General features: G+C 48.5%; 1 protein-coding gene and 1 long non-coding RNA gene across 8 annotated transcripts in view; one reads left to right on the top strand and one right to left on the bottom strand.

Annotated features, from left to right (window-relative positions):
- LOC142486593 (uncharacterized) overlaps positions 1-14,776 on the top strand; it is a 330,856-nt gene extending 316,080 nt beyond the window's left edge. For all 7 annotated transcript variants that reach the window (XM_075585175.1, XM_075585174.1, XM_075585178.1 and 4 more), the window contains one exon: positions 12,971-14,776. In XM_075585175.1, coding sequence (XP_075441290.1) covers positions 12,971-13,230 — 260 coding nt within the window. In that variant the 3' untranslated portion in view covers positions 13,231-14,776. The remainder of the gene's footprint in view (positions 1-12,970) is intronic.
- LOC142486595 (uncharacterized) overlaps positions 11,072-15,479 on the bottom strand; it is a 30,076-nt gene continuing 25,668 nt past the window's right edge. Inside the window, exon 4 of the long non-coding RNA XR_012799050.1 lies at positions 11,072-12,433. This is a non-coding gene — a long non-coding RNA (uncharacterized LOC142486595). The remainder of the gene's footprint in view (positions 12,434-15,479) is intronic.

The following is a 15,479-nucleotide window of genomic DNA, read 5'->3' on the forward strand; positions in this document are numbered from 1 at the left end:
CACCAACTCAGTTATCCAACCCACCCACCCCCTCAGTCACCGAACCAAACCACCCACCCACTCAGTCACCCACCCAGTCACTGACCCACCCACCCAGTAACCAAAAAGTCACCGAACTCAGTCACCGACCCACCCAGTCACCGACCCACCCACCCAGTCACCGACCCACCCACCCACTTAGTCACCCACCCACTCAGTCACGCACCCAGTCACCCACCCAGTCACCGAACCACCCACCCATGAAGTCACCAACCCCACCCACTCACTGAAACTCAGTCACCCACCCACCTACCCACTCAGTCATCGACCCACACACTGTCACCCACCCACCCACCTGGTCACCGACACACCCACCCAGTCACCAACCCCAGTCAGCCACCCACCCACCCACTCAGTCAGTCACCCACCCACCAAGTCAGTCACCCACCCAGTCAAGTCAGTCACCCACCCTGTCAAGTCACCCATCCAGTTAAGTCACCCACCCAGTCAAGTCACCCACCCAGTCAGTCATCAGTCAGTCACCCAGTCACCCACCCAGTCAGTCACCCACCCAATCAGTCAAGTCAAGGTCAGTCACCCACCCACCCAACCAGTCAGTCACCAACCCAGTCAGTTGAGGTCACCCAGTCAGTCACCCACCCGCCCAGTCAGTCACCCAAGGGTCAGTCACCCACCCAGTCAGTCACACACCCAGTCAGTCATCCACCCAGTCAGTCACCCAGTCAGTCACTCACCCACCCACCCAGACAGTTACACACCCAGTCAGTCACGCACCCAGTCAGTCAGTCACCCACCAAGTCAGTCACCCACCCAGTCAGTCACCCACCTAGTCAGTCACCCACCCAGTCAGTCACCCACCCAGTCAGTCACCCACCCACCCACTCAACCCACCCAGTCAGTCAACCCACCCAGTCAGTCAACCCACCTAGTCAGTCAACCCACCCAGTCAGTCAACCCATCCAGTCAGTCAACCCACCCAGTCAGTCAGTCACCCAGTCAGTCAGTCACCCACCCACCCAGTCACCCACCCAGTCAGTCACCAACCCAGTCAGTCACCCAACCCAGTCAGTCAAGTGAGTTAGTCACCCACCCAGTCAGTCGCCCACCCAGTCAGTCAGTCAGTCACCCATCCAGTCAGTCAGTCACCCACCCAGTCAGTCACCCACCCAGTCAGTCACCCACCCACCCAATCAGTCAGTCACCCACCCAGTCAGTCAGTCACCCACCCAGTCAGTCACCCACCCACCCAGTCAGTCACCCACCCAGTCAGTCACCCACACAGTCAGTCACCAACCCAGTCAGTCAAGTCAGTCACCCACCCAGTCACCCACCCAGTCAGTTAGTCACCTACCCGGTCAGTCACCCACCGAGTTACCCACCCAGACACCCACCCAGACAGTCACCCACCCAGTCAGTCACGCACCAGTCAGTCAGTCACACACACAGTCAGTCACCCACCAACCCTGTCACCCACCCACACAGTCAAGTCACCCACCCAGTCAGTCATCAGTCATCCTCCCACCCAGTCACCCACCCTGTCACCAGTCAGTCACCCACACAGTCAGTCACCCACCCAGTCAGTCACCCACCCACCAAGTCACCCACCCAGTCAGTCACCCACCCACCCACTCAGTCAGTCATCCACCCACCCACCCAGTCAGTCAAAGTCAGTCACCCACCGACCCACCCAGTCAGTCAGTCAGACAAATAGATAACGTGGAAGAGCAGCAGGTATAGATGATCCTGATGTGTGTATATGTATGTATGTATGTATGTATGTATGTATGTATGTATGTATGTATGTGTATATATATATATATATATATATATATATATATATATATATATATATATATATATATACACAGCTTAACCCCGTTATAGCGCGACCCGTTATAACACGAATCCGCTTATAACGCAGTTTTCACGTGGCTCCCGTTTAAAATAAAAAAAAAATTACATTTTTTATTTATTTTTTATTTTACATTTTTTTGCACACTGCCACACTGCACACACTGCCACACTGCACACACTCTCACTGCACACCCTCTGACTGCACACACTCTCACTGCACACACTCTGACTGCACACACTCTGACTGCACACACTCGCACTGCACACACTCGCACTGCACACACTCGCACTGCACACACTCGCACTGCACACACTCTCACTGCACACACTCTCACTGCACACACTCTCACTGCACACTGCACACACTCTCACTGCACACTGCACACTGCACACTGCACACACTCCCAGACTCACTGCACACACTGCTCACTGCACACACTGCTCACAGCACACACTCTCACTGCACACTGCTCACAGCACATACTCTCACTGCACACTGCTCACAGCACACACTCTCACTGCACACACTCTCACTGCACACTGCACACACTCTCACTGCACACTGCACACACTCCCAGCACTCACTGCACACACTCACTGCACACACTGCACACACTTCCAGCACTCACTGCACACTGCTCACAGCACACACTCTCCATGCACACTATTCACAGCACACACTCACTGCACACTGCACACACTCTCACTGCCCACTGCACACACTCTCACTGCACAATGCACACACTCTCACTGCACACTGCACACACTCCCAGCACTCACTGCACACACTCTCACTGCACACACTGCACGCACACACTCTCACTGCACACTGCACACACTATCACTGCACACTGCACACACTCCCAAACTCACTGCACACACTCTCACTGCACACACTGCACGCACACACTCTCACTGCACACTGCACACACTCTCACTGCACACTGCACACACTCCCAGACTCACTGCACACACTCTCACTGCACACTGCACATACTCCCAGACTCACTGCACACTGCACACACTCCCAAACTCACTGCACACACTCTCACTGCACACACTGCACACACACACTCTCACTGCACACTGCACACACTCTCACTGCACACTGCACACACTCCCAGACTCACTGCACACACTCTCACTGCACACTGCACATACTCCCAGACTCACTGCACACACTCTCACTGCACACACTGCACACTGCTCACAGCACACACTCTCACTGCACACTGCACACACTCCCAGCACACTGCACACACTCTCACTGCACACACTCACAGCACACACTCTCACTGCACACTGTACACACTCTCACTGCACACACTCACAGCACACTCTCACAGCACACTGCACACACTCTCACAGCACACTGCACACACTCACTGCACACACTCACAGCACACTCTCACAGCACTCACAGAACTCACGGCACTCACAGCACTCACAGCACACTCTCACAGCACTCACAGCACACTCTCACTGCACACTACACACACTCTCACTGCACACACTCTCACTGCACACACTGCCGCACACACTGCACACACACTCACTGCACACTGCACACACTCTCACTGCACACTGCACACACTCCCAGACTCACTGCACACACTCTCACTGCACACTGACACACTCCCAGACTCACTGCACACACTCTCACTGCACACACTGCACACACTCCCAGCACTCACTGCACACTGCTGACAGCACACACTCTCACTGCACACTGCTCACAGCACACACTCACTACACACTGCTCAAAGCACATACTCTCACTGCACACTGCTCACAGCACACACTCTCACTGCTCACAGCACACACTCCCAGCACACTGCACACACTCTCACTGCACACTGCACACACTCCCAGCACTCACTCTCACTGCACACTGTACACACTCTCACTGCACACACTCACAGCACACTCTCACAGCACACTGCACACACTCTCACTGCACACACTCTCACAGCACACTCTCACAGCACACTGCACACAATCTCACTGCACACACTCACAGCACACTCTCACAGCACTCACAGCACACTCTCACAGCACTCACAGCACACTCTCACAGCACTCACAGCACACTCTCACAGCACTCACAGCACACTCTCACAGCACTCACAGCACACTTTCACAGCACTCACAGCACACTACACTGCACAGAACACCACACCTCCCACTCCCCCTCCCTACCTTTGGTGTCGGCTGCTGAGATCGGAGCGGAATTGGCATCAGGAGGAGGGGGGTGTCGGGGGGAGGGGGTGTCGGGAGGAGGGGGTGGTGTGGATGCCGGTAGGGGGGGTGAGTGAGGAGCAGGCTGGGACTCGGAGGGCCGCGTGGGCTAGGCCCAAAACTGATTATGCCGTGGAGGGCCGGTAGGTGTGGGGGCCTCAGGGGGGGAGGAAGTGGATGCCGGTGGAGGGGGATGGATGCCGGTGGTGGGAGGAAAGGAGCAGGTTGCGGCTGGACTCGGAGGGCCGCTGCTGGGGGACGTGTAGGGCTTCCGGCCACCTCTTCCTTCCTTCCTTCCCTCATTACTCCATCCCGATCGGGCGCGCAGCGTCCATTTATTTTTTTAAATTAGCGCGACCCCGGTTCTAGCAAGGTCGGATCGGGTGGCCCCCGAGGACCGCGCTATAACGGGGTTTAGCTATATATATATATATATATATATATATATATATATATATACATATATATATATATATATACATATACATATACATATATATATATATACATATACACATATATATACACATATATATACTGCTGCGGCACAGTTTATTCGAGCATTTGCCCGTTCTGTGCCGCAGCAGTAGCCTGGCGCGCGCCCGAGAGTGACGGGCGCGCGCCGAAGCAGCGGAAGAGCGCCCTCCGATCGGGGCGCTCTCCCTACCGCTGCCGGGTCCGCCGGGTCCCCCGGAACCCCCTGCCGCTGTCCCGCGATCGCGGGACACCAGGGCTCCCTCGGGGAGCCCCTGGACGCGCGTGCAGGGGGCGCACGCTCCCGAAGACGCGTGACCGCGCGTCTATGACGCGCGGCACGCCGAGGGGCGGCCACTAGCAAGCCGGGAAATCTCCCGGCTTGCGGATCTGGCCGCAGTGTAATAAACTGTGTCGCCAGTGTATACATATATATACACAGTGTTCGACAAATCACCCAAAAATCTACTCGCCCAACCAAAAAATCTACTCGCCCCCAACCCCGCCCCTAGTCCCGCCCCCAACCCTAGTCCCGCCCCCAACCCTGCTTTAAAATAAAATATATAAATAAAATACATTTAATAAATTCCTAGCCAGAACAACATTCGTTTTTGACATAAATGTCTTTATTGTATTGCATTATACTACAATTAGTCCTTGTTACGTGTGTGTGTGTGTGTGTGTGTGTGTGTGTGTGTGTGTGTGTGTGTGTGTGTGTGTGTGTGTGTGTGTGTGTGTGTGTGTGTGTGTGTGTGTGTGTGTGTGTGTGTGTGTAAATGTCGATCTAGAAATAAAAGCCAGGTGTGAATGACTAGTTTACTGAACCCCTTAACCAGTGTCTGGACGTCCCCGCTTCACAATATCTAAAGCAGCAATCCCACCTGGGATCTTACCTGATCCACAGTTCCTCAATGTCCAGGTACCCTCATTCCCGCAATGTTAGGTGTTCCCTACCTGTCTTCTGGGTTAGGGGGGGTTCCGATGTCTTCTGTGTGAAGCTTGAGTCAGATCTAGAAGAAAGCAGTATAGGTTATTTTGGTGTAGTATAGGGCAGTTAAGATATATAGGGTAAATAAGAGATCCAGAAACAGAGTGTGAGACAGACACAGGGAGAGGGTGAGAGAGAGAGAGGGGGTTTGAGAGAGATAGGGGGTGTGAGAGAGAGAGGGGGTGTGAGAGAGAGAGGGTGAGAGAGAGAGGGTGTGAGAGAGAGAGAGAGGGGGTGTGAGATAGAGAGAGGGTGTGAGACAGAGAGGGTGTGGGGGAGAGAGAGAGGGTGTGGGGTAGAGTGAGAGGGTGTGGGGTAGAGAGAGAGGGTGTGGGGGAGAGAGAGAGGGTGTGGGGGAGAGAGAGAGGGTGTGAGAGAGAGAGGGTGTGAGAGAGAGAGGGTGTGAGAGAGAGAGGGTGTGAGAGAGAGAGGGTGTGAGAGAGAGAGGGTGTGAGAGAGAGGGTGTGAGAGAGAGGGTGTGAGAGAGAGAGTGTGAGAGAGAGAGTGTGAGAGAGAGAGTGTGAGAGAGAGAGTGTGAGAGAGAGAGTGTGAGAGAGAGAGTGTGAGAGAGAGAGTGTGAGAGAGAGAGTGTGAGAGAGAGAGTGTGAGAGAGAGAGTGTGAGAGAGGGAGTGTGAGAGAGGGAGTGTGAGAGAGGGAGTGTGAGAGAGGGAGTGTGAGAGAGAGAGTGTGAGAGAGAGTGTGGGGGAGAGAGAGGGTGTGGGGGAGAGAGAGAGGGTGTGTGAGAGAGAGAGAGAGAGGGTGTGTGAGAGAGAGAGAGAGAGAGGGTGTGAGAGAGAGAGGGTGTGAGAGAGAGAGGGTGTGAGAGAGAGAGGGTGTGAGAGAGAGAGGGTGTGAGAGAGAGAGGGTGTGAGAGAGAGAGGGTGCGAGAGGGTGCGAGAGAGAGAGGGTGGCGAGGGGGCGAGAGAGAGAGGGTGGCGAGGGGGCGAGAGAGAGAGGGCGATGGGGTGGGGTGACTGGGGTAACTGGGTAACTGGGTGGGGTGATGGGGTGACTGGGTGGGGTGATGGGGTGACTGGGTGGGGTGACTGGGTGGGGTTACTGGTTGACTGGGGTGACTGGGTGGGGTGACTGGGTGGGGTGGCGGGGTGACTGGGTGGGGTGGCGGGTTGACTGGGTGGGGTGGCGGGGTGACTGGTTGACTGGGTGGGGTGATGGGGTGGGGTGACTGGGTTGGGGTAACTGGGTTGGGTGACACTTCTGGTATCCTACACACACACACACACACCCATGCATACACATACACTCTCCCATGCATGCATGGATGCGCAGACACACAGACACACACACACACACTCTCCCATACATGCATACACACACACACACTCTCCCATGCATACATACACACACACACACACTCTCCCATACATGCATGCATGCATACACACACACACTCTCCCATACATGCGTGCATACACACACACACACACACACACAACTCTCCCATACATGCATACATGCATACACACACACACACACCAATGCATACACACACATGCATACACACACACACGACAGGGGGAAGAGGAAAGGCAGCGGAACCGAGCACCACCTCTGCCCCGCTCGCCACCACCCCCTGTGACCATCTCCAGCCCCGCGCGGGACGCCGGGACAGCCCGAGAAGGGGGGGACACCCCCACTGCGATCTGCTGCCCCGCGCGGGATGCCGTGACAGCCCGAGAAGGGGGGGACACCCCCACTGCGATCTGCTGCCCCTCGCGGGACGCCGTGACAGCCCGAGAAGGGGGGGACACACCCCCACTGCGATCTGCTGCCCCGCGCGGGATGCCGTGACAGCCCGAGAAGGGGGGGGGGGGCCCACTGGGATCTGCTGCCCCGCGCGGGACGCCGTGACAGCCCAAGAATGTGGGGGCACCCCCACTGCGATCTCCTAGCCAAGTTAAGCGGGAACAGGGAGAGAAGGGGGAACAGGGAGAGAAGGGGGAACAGGGAGAGAAGGGGGAACAGGGAGAGAAGGGGGAACAGGGAGAGAAGATGGAACAGGGAGAGAAGGGGGAACACCTGCCTCTCGCGGGGAGTAAGGGGGCTTGCAGGGAAGGGGAGTAAGGGGGCTTGCAGGGAAGCAGCAGTGGGGCCGCAAGACAGAGGATTGGAGAGTACTTACTTAATCTCCAAGTGCTCCGGCCGGAAAGAATGGCCGCTCGTTGGGGGCTGGCTCATATAGAGCCTGGCCGCGCGCCCACAAAGCCTGGGAGCGTGCGCCAATCAGCAGTCAGGTAGGGGAGTTTTTTTTTCAGCTCGAGCAGGGAAAATTTCAGCGCGAACAGGGGAAATTTAAAAATGAAACACGTGTGCTGCTTGGGCCAATGTTTACTCGCCTGGGGGTTAAATCCACCCGCCCCGGGCGTGTAAATGTATACAATTGTCAAACACTGTATATACATATATATATATACACATTATATATATATATATATATATATATATATATATATATATATATATATATATATATATATATATATATATATACATATATATATATATACATGTAGAGGTATCAGTACCATGTTAGCCGAGCTTCAATAATCAAAAAATAAATAGATGATACCGTTCTATGGCTAACGAAATGCTTTTATTTGTGCGAGCTTTCGAGATACACTGATCTCTTCTTCCGGCGATGTTACAATGAATGAAGCAAGCAAAAGGTATACTTAAAAACAGTGTCTCTTGGAATGTTATCTGTGCTGTTCCTTCCCCCGGTGTGGATGTGTTTACACTGTTTTTATTCTTGTTGTAATAGTTGCTGTTTTTAGTATCCACAGAGATTTTAATATGTTTACCAAACTTTCTAAGGCAGCACAGCTCTATTGGCTCTATTTATGGCTCTATTTATAGCACACAGCACCCTGGCTCTATTTGTAGCGCATAGCACACTGGCTCTATTTATAGTGCACAGCACACTGGCTCTATTTATAGCGCACAGCACACTGGCTCTATTTATAGTGCACAGCACACTGGCTCTCTTTATAGCGAAAAACAGAATAAAGGAATAATAGCTGATACAAATAAAAATAGATAGGGATAAACCCTCTAGTGATAGGTGTATCAGCTGGCGCTCTTACTTCATGAACAATTAGTAATATGATAAAAAATGGGTTACACAATGACAAATAAGAGAATAGCACTCAAAAGGTTAATAATCAATAAAAAATATGTAAAAAATGTATAAAAAATGTAGTCACATCAAGTGTTCCCAGATACAGAGTCCAATTTTAGGCTGAATATGGGTATGCTACTTCTTTACAACCGGAACTAACCTCAGGACCGGTAAGAACTGTAGAAACAAAGACAAAAAGGGAAAAAAAGCGCAAAGCCAATAGAGTAGTATAGTCAGTTTATAGGATGAATAAAAAACGGTTATAAACACTCACAAAAAATAAGTTGATACAGGCACTTCGGTACTGGGAATGACCACTGGAACAGTAGTGATCCACTTGTCCGTTGGTGGGGTGCTCAGTGTCTCTTCCTTCTCTCCTTCACTCGATCGGCGGCGTGTATCCGCTTCCACGTCAGGTGACTCGTGACGTCAGCGTGTGTGTCATCAATCGGGGGTTGGACTTTCGGCAGACACTTGCTCCCCCTCCAAGCTCGGCATACGGGAGCTCTATCTGTATTCTCAGTAACTCTTGGCACAAACACCAGCAACCTTAGCAAAGACATCCCTACGCGTTTCAAGGACCTTGTCCTCTTCATCAGGGGCGCTATCAGTGCTTGGTTGCTATAAGTCCCATATATAGGGGTAACAATTAAGTACCTCCTATAGATGATCAGTAATAATGGTTTCCTCCTAGTGGTTGTTTATAGTATCCACAATGGGTGTCTAATCCAAGTGATTAGCTATAAATCAATTTCTCAAATTATATATATTTATTGAAATACATTAAGAATAAAATTAAAAAATGGGTTTTATAGGTTTAATAATTTAGCTGCCTTAGAAAGTTTGGTAAACATATTAAAATCTCTGTGGATACTAAAAACAGCAACTATTACAACAAGAATAAAAACCATAAACTTACATTATATTATTTTGACATAACTCATTAATCAATCATATTAAGAAAAAATAAAAACAACAATAAATAATATCTAATTGTTATATCAATAAAAGGAAAGGTAATAAGAATGATAAAAAATGTCCCCTAATCGCCGTCGATCGAGTGAAGGAGAGAAGGAAGAGACACTGAGCACCCCAACTACGGACAAGTGGATAACTACTGTTCCAGAGGTCATTCACAGTACCGAAGTGCCTGTATCAACTTATTTTTTGTGAGTGTTTATAACCGTTTTTTATTCATTCTATAAACTAACTATACTACTCTATGGGCTTTGCTCTATTTATAGCACACAGCACACTGGCTCTATTTATAGCGCACAGCACACTGGCTCTATTTAGAGCGCTCAGCACACTGGCTCTATTTAGAGCGCACAGCACACTGGCTCTATTTATAGCGCACAGCACCATGCACTGTTTAAACTTTGGGCGATAAATTGTTACTAGCCTCCTTCCTACGGTGGCTCAAGAGGTACCTCGTGCAGTTCTCCTCAGCGCATGCACTTGCTATTGCGGACAATGCAACTGTTGTAGCAACTGTCCCCCGGTGTGTACATCTCAGGAATCAGCTGATTGGCTTATCGTACATCTCCGGGAGGCTTGCAGTCTGTGTTCAACATCGCTCCTACGGCCGTCTTGTTGCTCCGATCGTCAGTGCCCTTGGCTCCTGCATAACACGGCCTCTCAATTACGTCATCTGCATCCCTGGCAACCTTCCTGGTTCCCCACATTGTTATTGTCTGAGGCTGCGGCAAAACAAATGCATTGCCGCCGTCGCATGCACTTATAGTAAGCGCGACGGTGCAACGGCTTGGTCGCGATCGCTGGAAGTCATCTCAATTTGATTTTTCCAGCGACGGCAGCGTGACATCACAGTTGCCGTTGTGTTGCCGGCACTATAAGCGTAGTGTTCCTGCTACTTGCCTCCTTCTGCAGACAGCAGCCTGCTAGTACACATAGAACCTAAGCAAATCAGACCCTTCACAGCTATCAGGCTACTAAGTACTGGCAGTCCAATACAATCCACATATAGTTTATAACATCAATATAAAGTGAACTTAGGAAAAAAGTTACGACAAAAGTACCAATGTCACTATCTCTAAAACAAATATGGCACACTAAAAAATAGCAATCATTAAAAATCTGCTTCATGGGGGGAGGGGGGGAGGACAACAAAGGGGGAGGGGAAACATGGGAAGGGGTAGGGAAGTAATCAAAGATGGAAAGCATAAGGTACATATGTTGTATCCAAAGATAACAGAGAAAATAATAGAGAAAAGGGCAAAAAATTAATAGAACCCAACGTGAACAGTGATTTGGAAGATGTCCATAAGTTCAGGATATCGGAAACCCAAGGTTCCTCAGTTGTTGTTATGTGTAAATATATATATATATACTGTATATATAGCAGGAAACGCTATAGTTCGTTGAACATGGTTTTATTTACAGAGGATAAACCAAACAATAGGCCCACCTTCCCTTTAAGAAAACAAAGCATACAATTAAAACCCACTCCTATTTAGGAGTGGGCGGCTAGAAAATTATGGTGAGAAGCAGGGAATGAGGTGGGGAGTGGGAGAATGGTTTGGCAGCTCCAGGGTATAATGTGGCAAGTGATGTCCATGATTAAAAAAATGAGGGGGTGATTGGGTGCGGGTTTCCCAGGTGGGGGTAGGCAGGGTACCTGTGTGGTGGGATAAGAGGCACCCTGGCAGGGGATGGGGTGATGGGCGCTTGTTGCTGTGGGAGGATATGGCTGAGAGACAAGAGTGAAAGCACGGTTTTATGGATGTGAGGTAGCAGGGAGGCGGGAGGAGCCACTGGACAGTGTCACAACAAAAAGGGAGATTTGGCAGGAGGCGACTGTCTGCTGCACGTGTGGTCGAGGATAAAAGTGGAGTACCTGAGCAACTGTAGGAGAACGACGGTGGCTGGGATCGGAGATTGTGTGCTGGAGGGGGGAGATGACCATGAGTGGGGAACGGGAGAGGGGATGACTGGCCAGGTGGAGGGAGGGGAGGAAGGAATGGTTGTTGAAGGGTTGGGTGGGTAAGGTTATGAGGAATTGCATGCATTGCTTGATCTGCCCCAAGAACTGCTCCCCTCTGCAGAGGACCAGCGTGCTAAGGGTTAACATGTGCTTGTTCTTTGTGGAACGGCAACCCCACCCACTGGAATGGTAATGAGCCAAGGGGACACAAAGACCTTTTTGTTCACAGATGCAACAGCAGACTCAATCTCAACCATCCCCAGTGTACATCTGCGTTGCCCCAAAAACGCACAGCTAAAGGGCAGCCAAAGGGTGTGAGCCATTTGCTGATGTTTGGTGATGTTAAAGCTGCTCTATTTCAATCTGAAACTCATAAGCTCTTTATCCCCTGTACCCAATTGTCCAACTCTATTTGTCCATGAAATGTCTGGGAATTCACTGTGTAACCCTTTTCTTTTACTGTAACCATGTAATTTTATTTTATAACTTTGTGCCCAGGACATACTTGAAAACGAGAGGTAACTCTCAATGTATAACTTCCTGGTAAAACATTTTTATAAATAAATAAATACATCTGCGGTGCTGGTCTCAACGGGCTCCTTATGCGGCTATTCTCTGCAAGCCCCCGTCTACGGCAGGTTCTGTGCTGAGAAGGATTGTAGTCTTGGATGCTACTGCTAGTGTTCTGCTGGAGGCCAGTGTCCTCTGGTTTCTGAAGCAGCATGTTGTCCTGCTGGGATGGGTTTGGAGCCTCAGGATCAATTGCAGCAAGTGGCAGGATACACAGTCCAGCTCCTGAAAGAGAAGGATACAAGTTAAATTGTTCTTCTTTCTCCTCTCTGCCCCGTGTCACTACATATCTCTCACACCTTCTCACACACTGCTTTGACCTCTGTACAGTAACTCCCCCCTCTCAATGTCCACCAAGTACCATCTCTCTCTAACTTCAAAACCCACCTGAAAACTGACATGTTAAACAAAGCATTTAAGCAGAGGGAGTATAAGAGCATACTATTGTTTAGTGAGTAGTTGCCAGCCAGGACTAACCAATGCACTCAAATTTACTCTGTTTCTGTAGATTGGAAATACTTTGGGACAGGGACTCCTTTCTATCAATGTTACATGTATATATTGATGCCCTTATCTCATCTATATTATATTCCCTGCGTTGTAATGTAAAAATCTTAAAGCACTGAATACCTGGTAGGTGATATAAAAATAAGCCAATCTACAGAAAATATATACTGTATCTCAAGGAGTCCTGTGACAGAGAACACCAGTATGGTGTTTGTGTCTGTTATATGTAACCAAATTATTTTTTCCTCCCTTTAGCCGAGCACTTTGTGTATAAGCACCGCGCTACTTTGATTGAAAGACTCGCCTCTTTGGATCCGATTTTGGATGAACTTTTGGAGAAAAGACTCATACACTATGAGCAGTATGAAAAAGTGCGCTGTGAGAGGACATCACAAGATAAGATGAGGATGCTGTACAGATTTGTCAGAGCGTGGGGGATCTGCGACTTGGACATATTCTACCAAATTCTGAAAGCCAAAAATAACCCACTGATAAAAGACCTGGAAGGACTGTAAGGGTTACTGAGGGGTGCTAGTCCTGTTCCTCAGGGGAGGAGGTCATTGTTACCATATTTTTTTATACGAGTTGCAGAAGATTCTAATCTCTTCTGACCAATGATGAATGTAAAACAATTCAGGGTCTGATTATCTCAACTCCAACATCTCACCATTTTATCCATAGGAAAGCAATTTATTCTAGATCCATTCCAAATGAAGGGGGGTAAATTAAAGTGTGTTTTATTTACTTATTTTACTAATAAGAGTGTTTTCCTTTTATCTGATAACATATTGAGCAACTCAAGAAAAGCAGAGGGATTTCTGCCTTGTATGCCGAGAGGATGCCAGCACGGTGAGAAGGTTCATCATGATTGGCAGGAGACACATGAAGGAGCAAGTCACTGATAACATGGAGTATGATCTGAATGATGTCAATAAATAAGACACTGACACTAAAGCCAAGTGTGCACGTAAACCTAATAATCCAAAGGTTAGCGGTTCAATCCATGCCACAAACCCCAACGTGTTGCGGTTACCTTCTCATGTGCCTTAGCTGGCAAGGACACCCCACCACCAGCGAGGCCTTTTTACACTTGCAAAGGGCTACGCTCCCCCATACAACAGCAGCTCTATTTGTTATTGCCTTTATACAGCTCCACATCAATAATGCCCAAGCCAATATCGTCCAAATGAGCCCCATTACTCCTTAAACGATTCTTCTTATCTCCCTCTAACTCCCCGTGCCTTACTACCACTCCCCCACAGAATGAGAAACCACTACTAATTCCTGTAATCTTCCTCTAACTCCCTGTGCCTTACTACAGCTCCCCCACCCTTCCCCACAGAATGGGAAATCCCTACTAATTCATGTAATCTCCCTCTAACTCCCTGTGCCTTACTACAGCTCCCCCACCCTTCCTCGCAAAACTGAAAACCACTACTAATTCATGTAATCTCCCTCTAACTCCCTGTGCCTTACTACCACTCCCCCACAGAACGGGAAACCGCTTCTAATTCCTGTAATCTTCCTCTAACTCCCTGTGCCTTACTACAGCTCCCCCACCCTTTCCCACAGAATGAGAAACCGCTACTAATTCCTGTCCTGTCATAACTAGTTAAGTTCTGTAGTCAGCCTTTTGCTGAAATATAATTCCTAACGCACTCAGTTTCTGCCAAAATTGCATTTCCTTTCTTCCTGCTCAGGATATTGTTAAGATACTTTTGTATTGATAGTCTCCTGCTCTTTTAGTCAGAATATAATAGACTGGTTCTCTGCAAAAAGCAAAATAGTGTAATTTAGTTGCTAAAGATTCAAGGTCTCTTTTGACAACAGACAATGAATAAGCTATGTATTCATATATTGCTTATATTGGGAGAGACACGTCCCAAAATCATGCCACTAATATGTCCTGCCCCTAAATCACGCCTCTAATCAAAGCTACGCCCAAGACACACCCAGGATTCGCCTATGTTACGCCTATGTTATGCCTCTAACCAATATCTTCTTTTTCCTGTATAAAAGTCATTACCCTATGATTAATAAATTGAGACAAAGGATTTGAAACCTGGCTTGCGTTACATTTCATTTCTTTCGTATTCCCGGGCCTGTAAGTTCAACAAAAATCGAAGATAACAAGTCGCAGGGCGTGAAAGCTTCTCGAGAAGTCTGCTGCAAACGGTGCAGATTGTGTATCCAGTCACAAGGCCTTCAGCTTTCTTGGCAGAGGAAAGGTTCCTCTCAGTTCTGGAGCCTAGCCAAGGAAGAGGTTTTTCTTTCATATATATATATATATATATATATATATATATATATATATATATATATATATATATATATATATATATATATATATATATGGGAGAACTAAGTATATATATATATATATATATATATATATATATATATATATATATATATATATATATATATATATATATATATACACATGTAGAGGTATCAGTACCGTGTTAGCCGAGCTTCAATAATCAAAAAATAAATAGATGATACCGTTCTGTGGCTAACGAAATGCTTTGACACCTCTAGCCATAAATCTCATCCACACCGGGGGAAGGAACAGCACAGATAACATTCCAAGAGACACTGTTTTTAAGTATACCTTTTGCTTCATTCATTGTAACATCGCCGGAAGAAGAGATCAGTGTATCTCGAAAGCTCGCACAAATAAAAGCATTTTGTTAGCCACAGAACGGTATCATCTATTTATTTTTTGATTATATATATATATATATATATATATATATACATA

Source organism: Ascaphus truei, unplaced genomic scaffold (assembly GCF_040206685.1).
Source record: "Ascaphus truei isolate aAscTru1 unplaced genomic scaffold, aAscTru1.hap1 HAP1_SCAFFOLD_97, whole genome shotgun sequence".
NCBI lineage: Eukaryota > Metazoa > Chordata > Amphibia > Anura > Ascaphidae > Ascaphus > Ascaphus truei.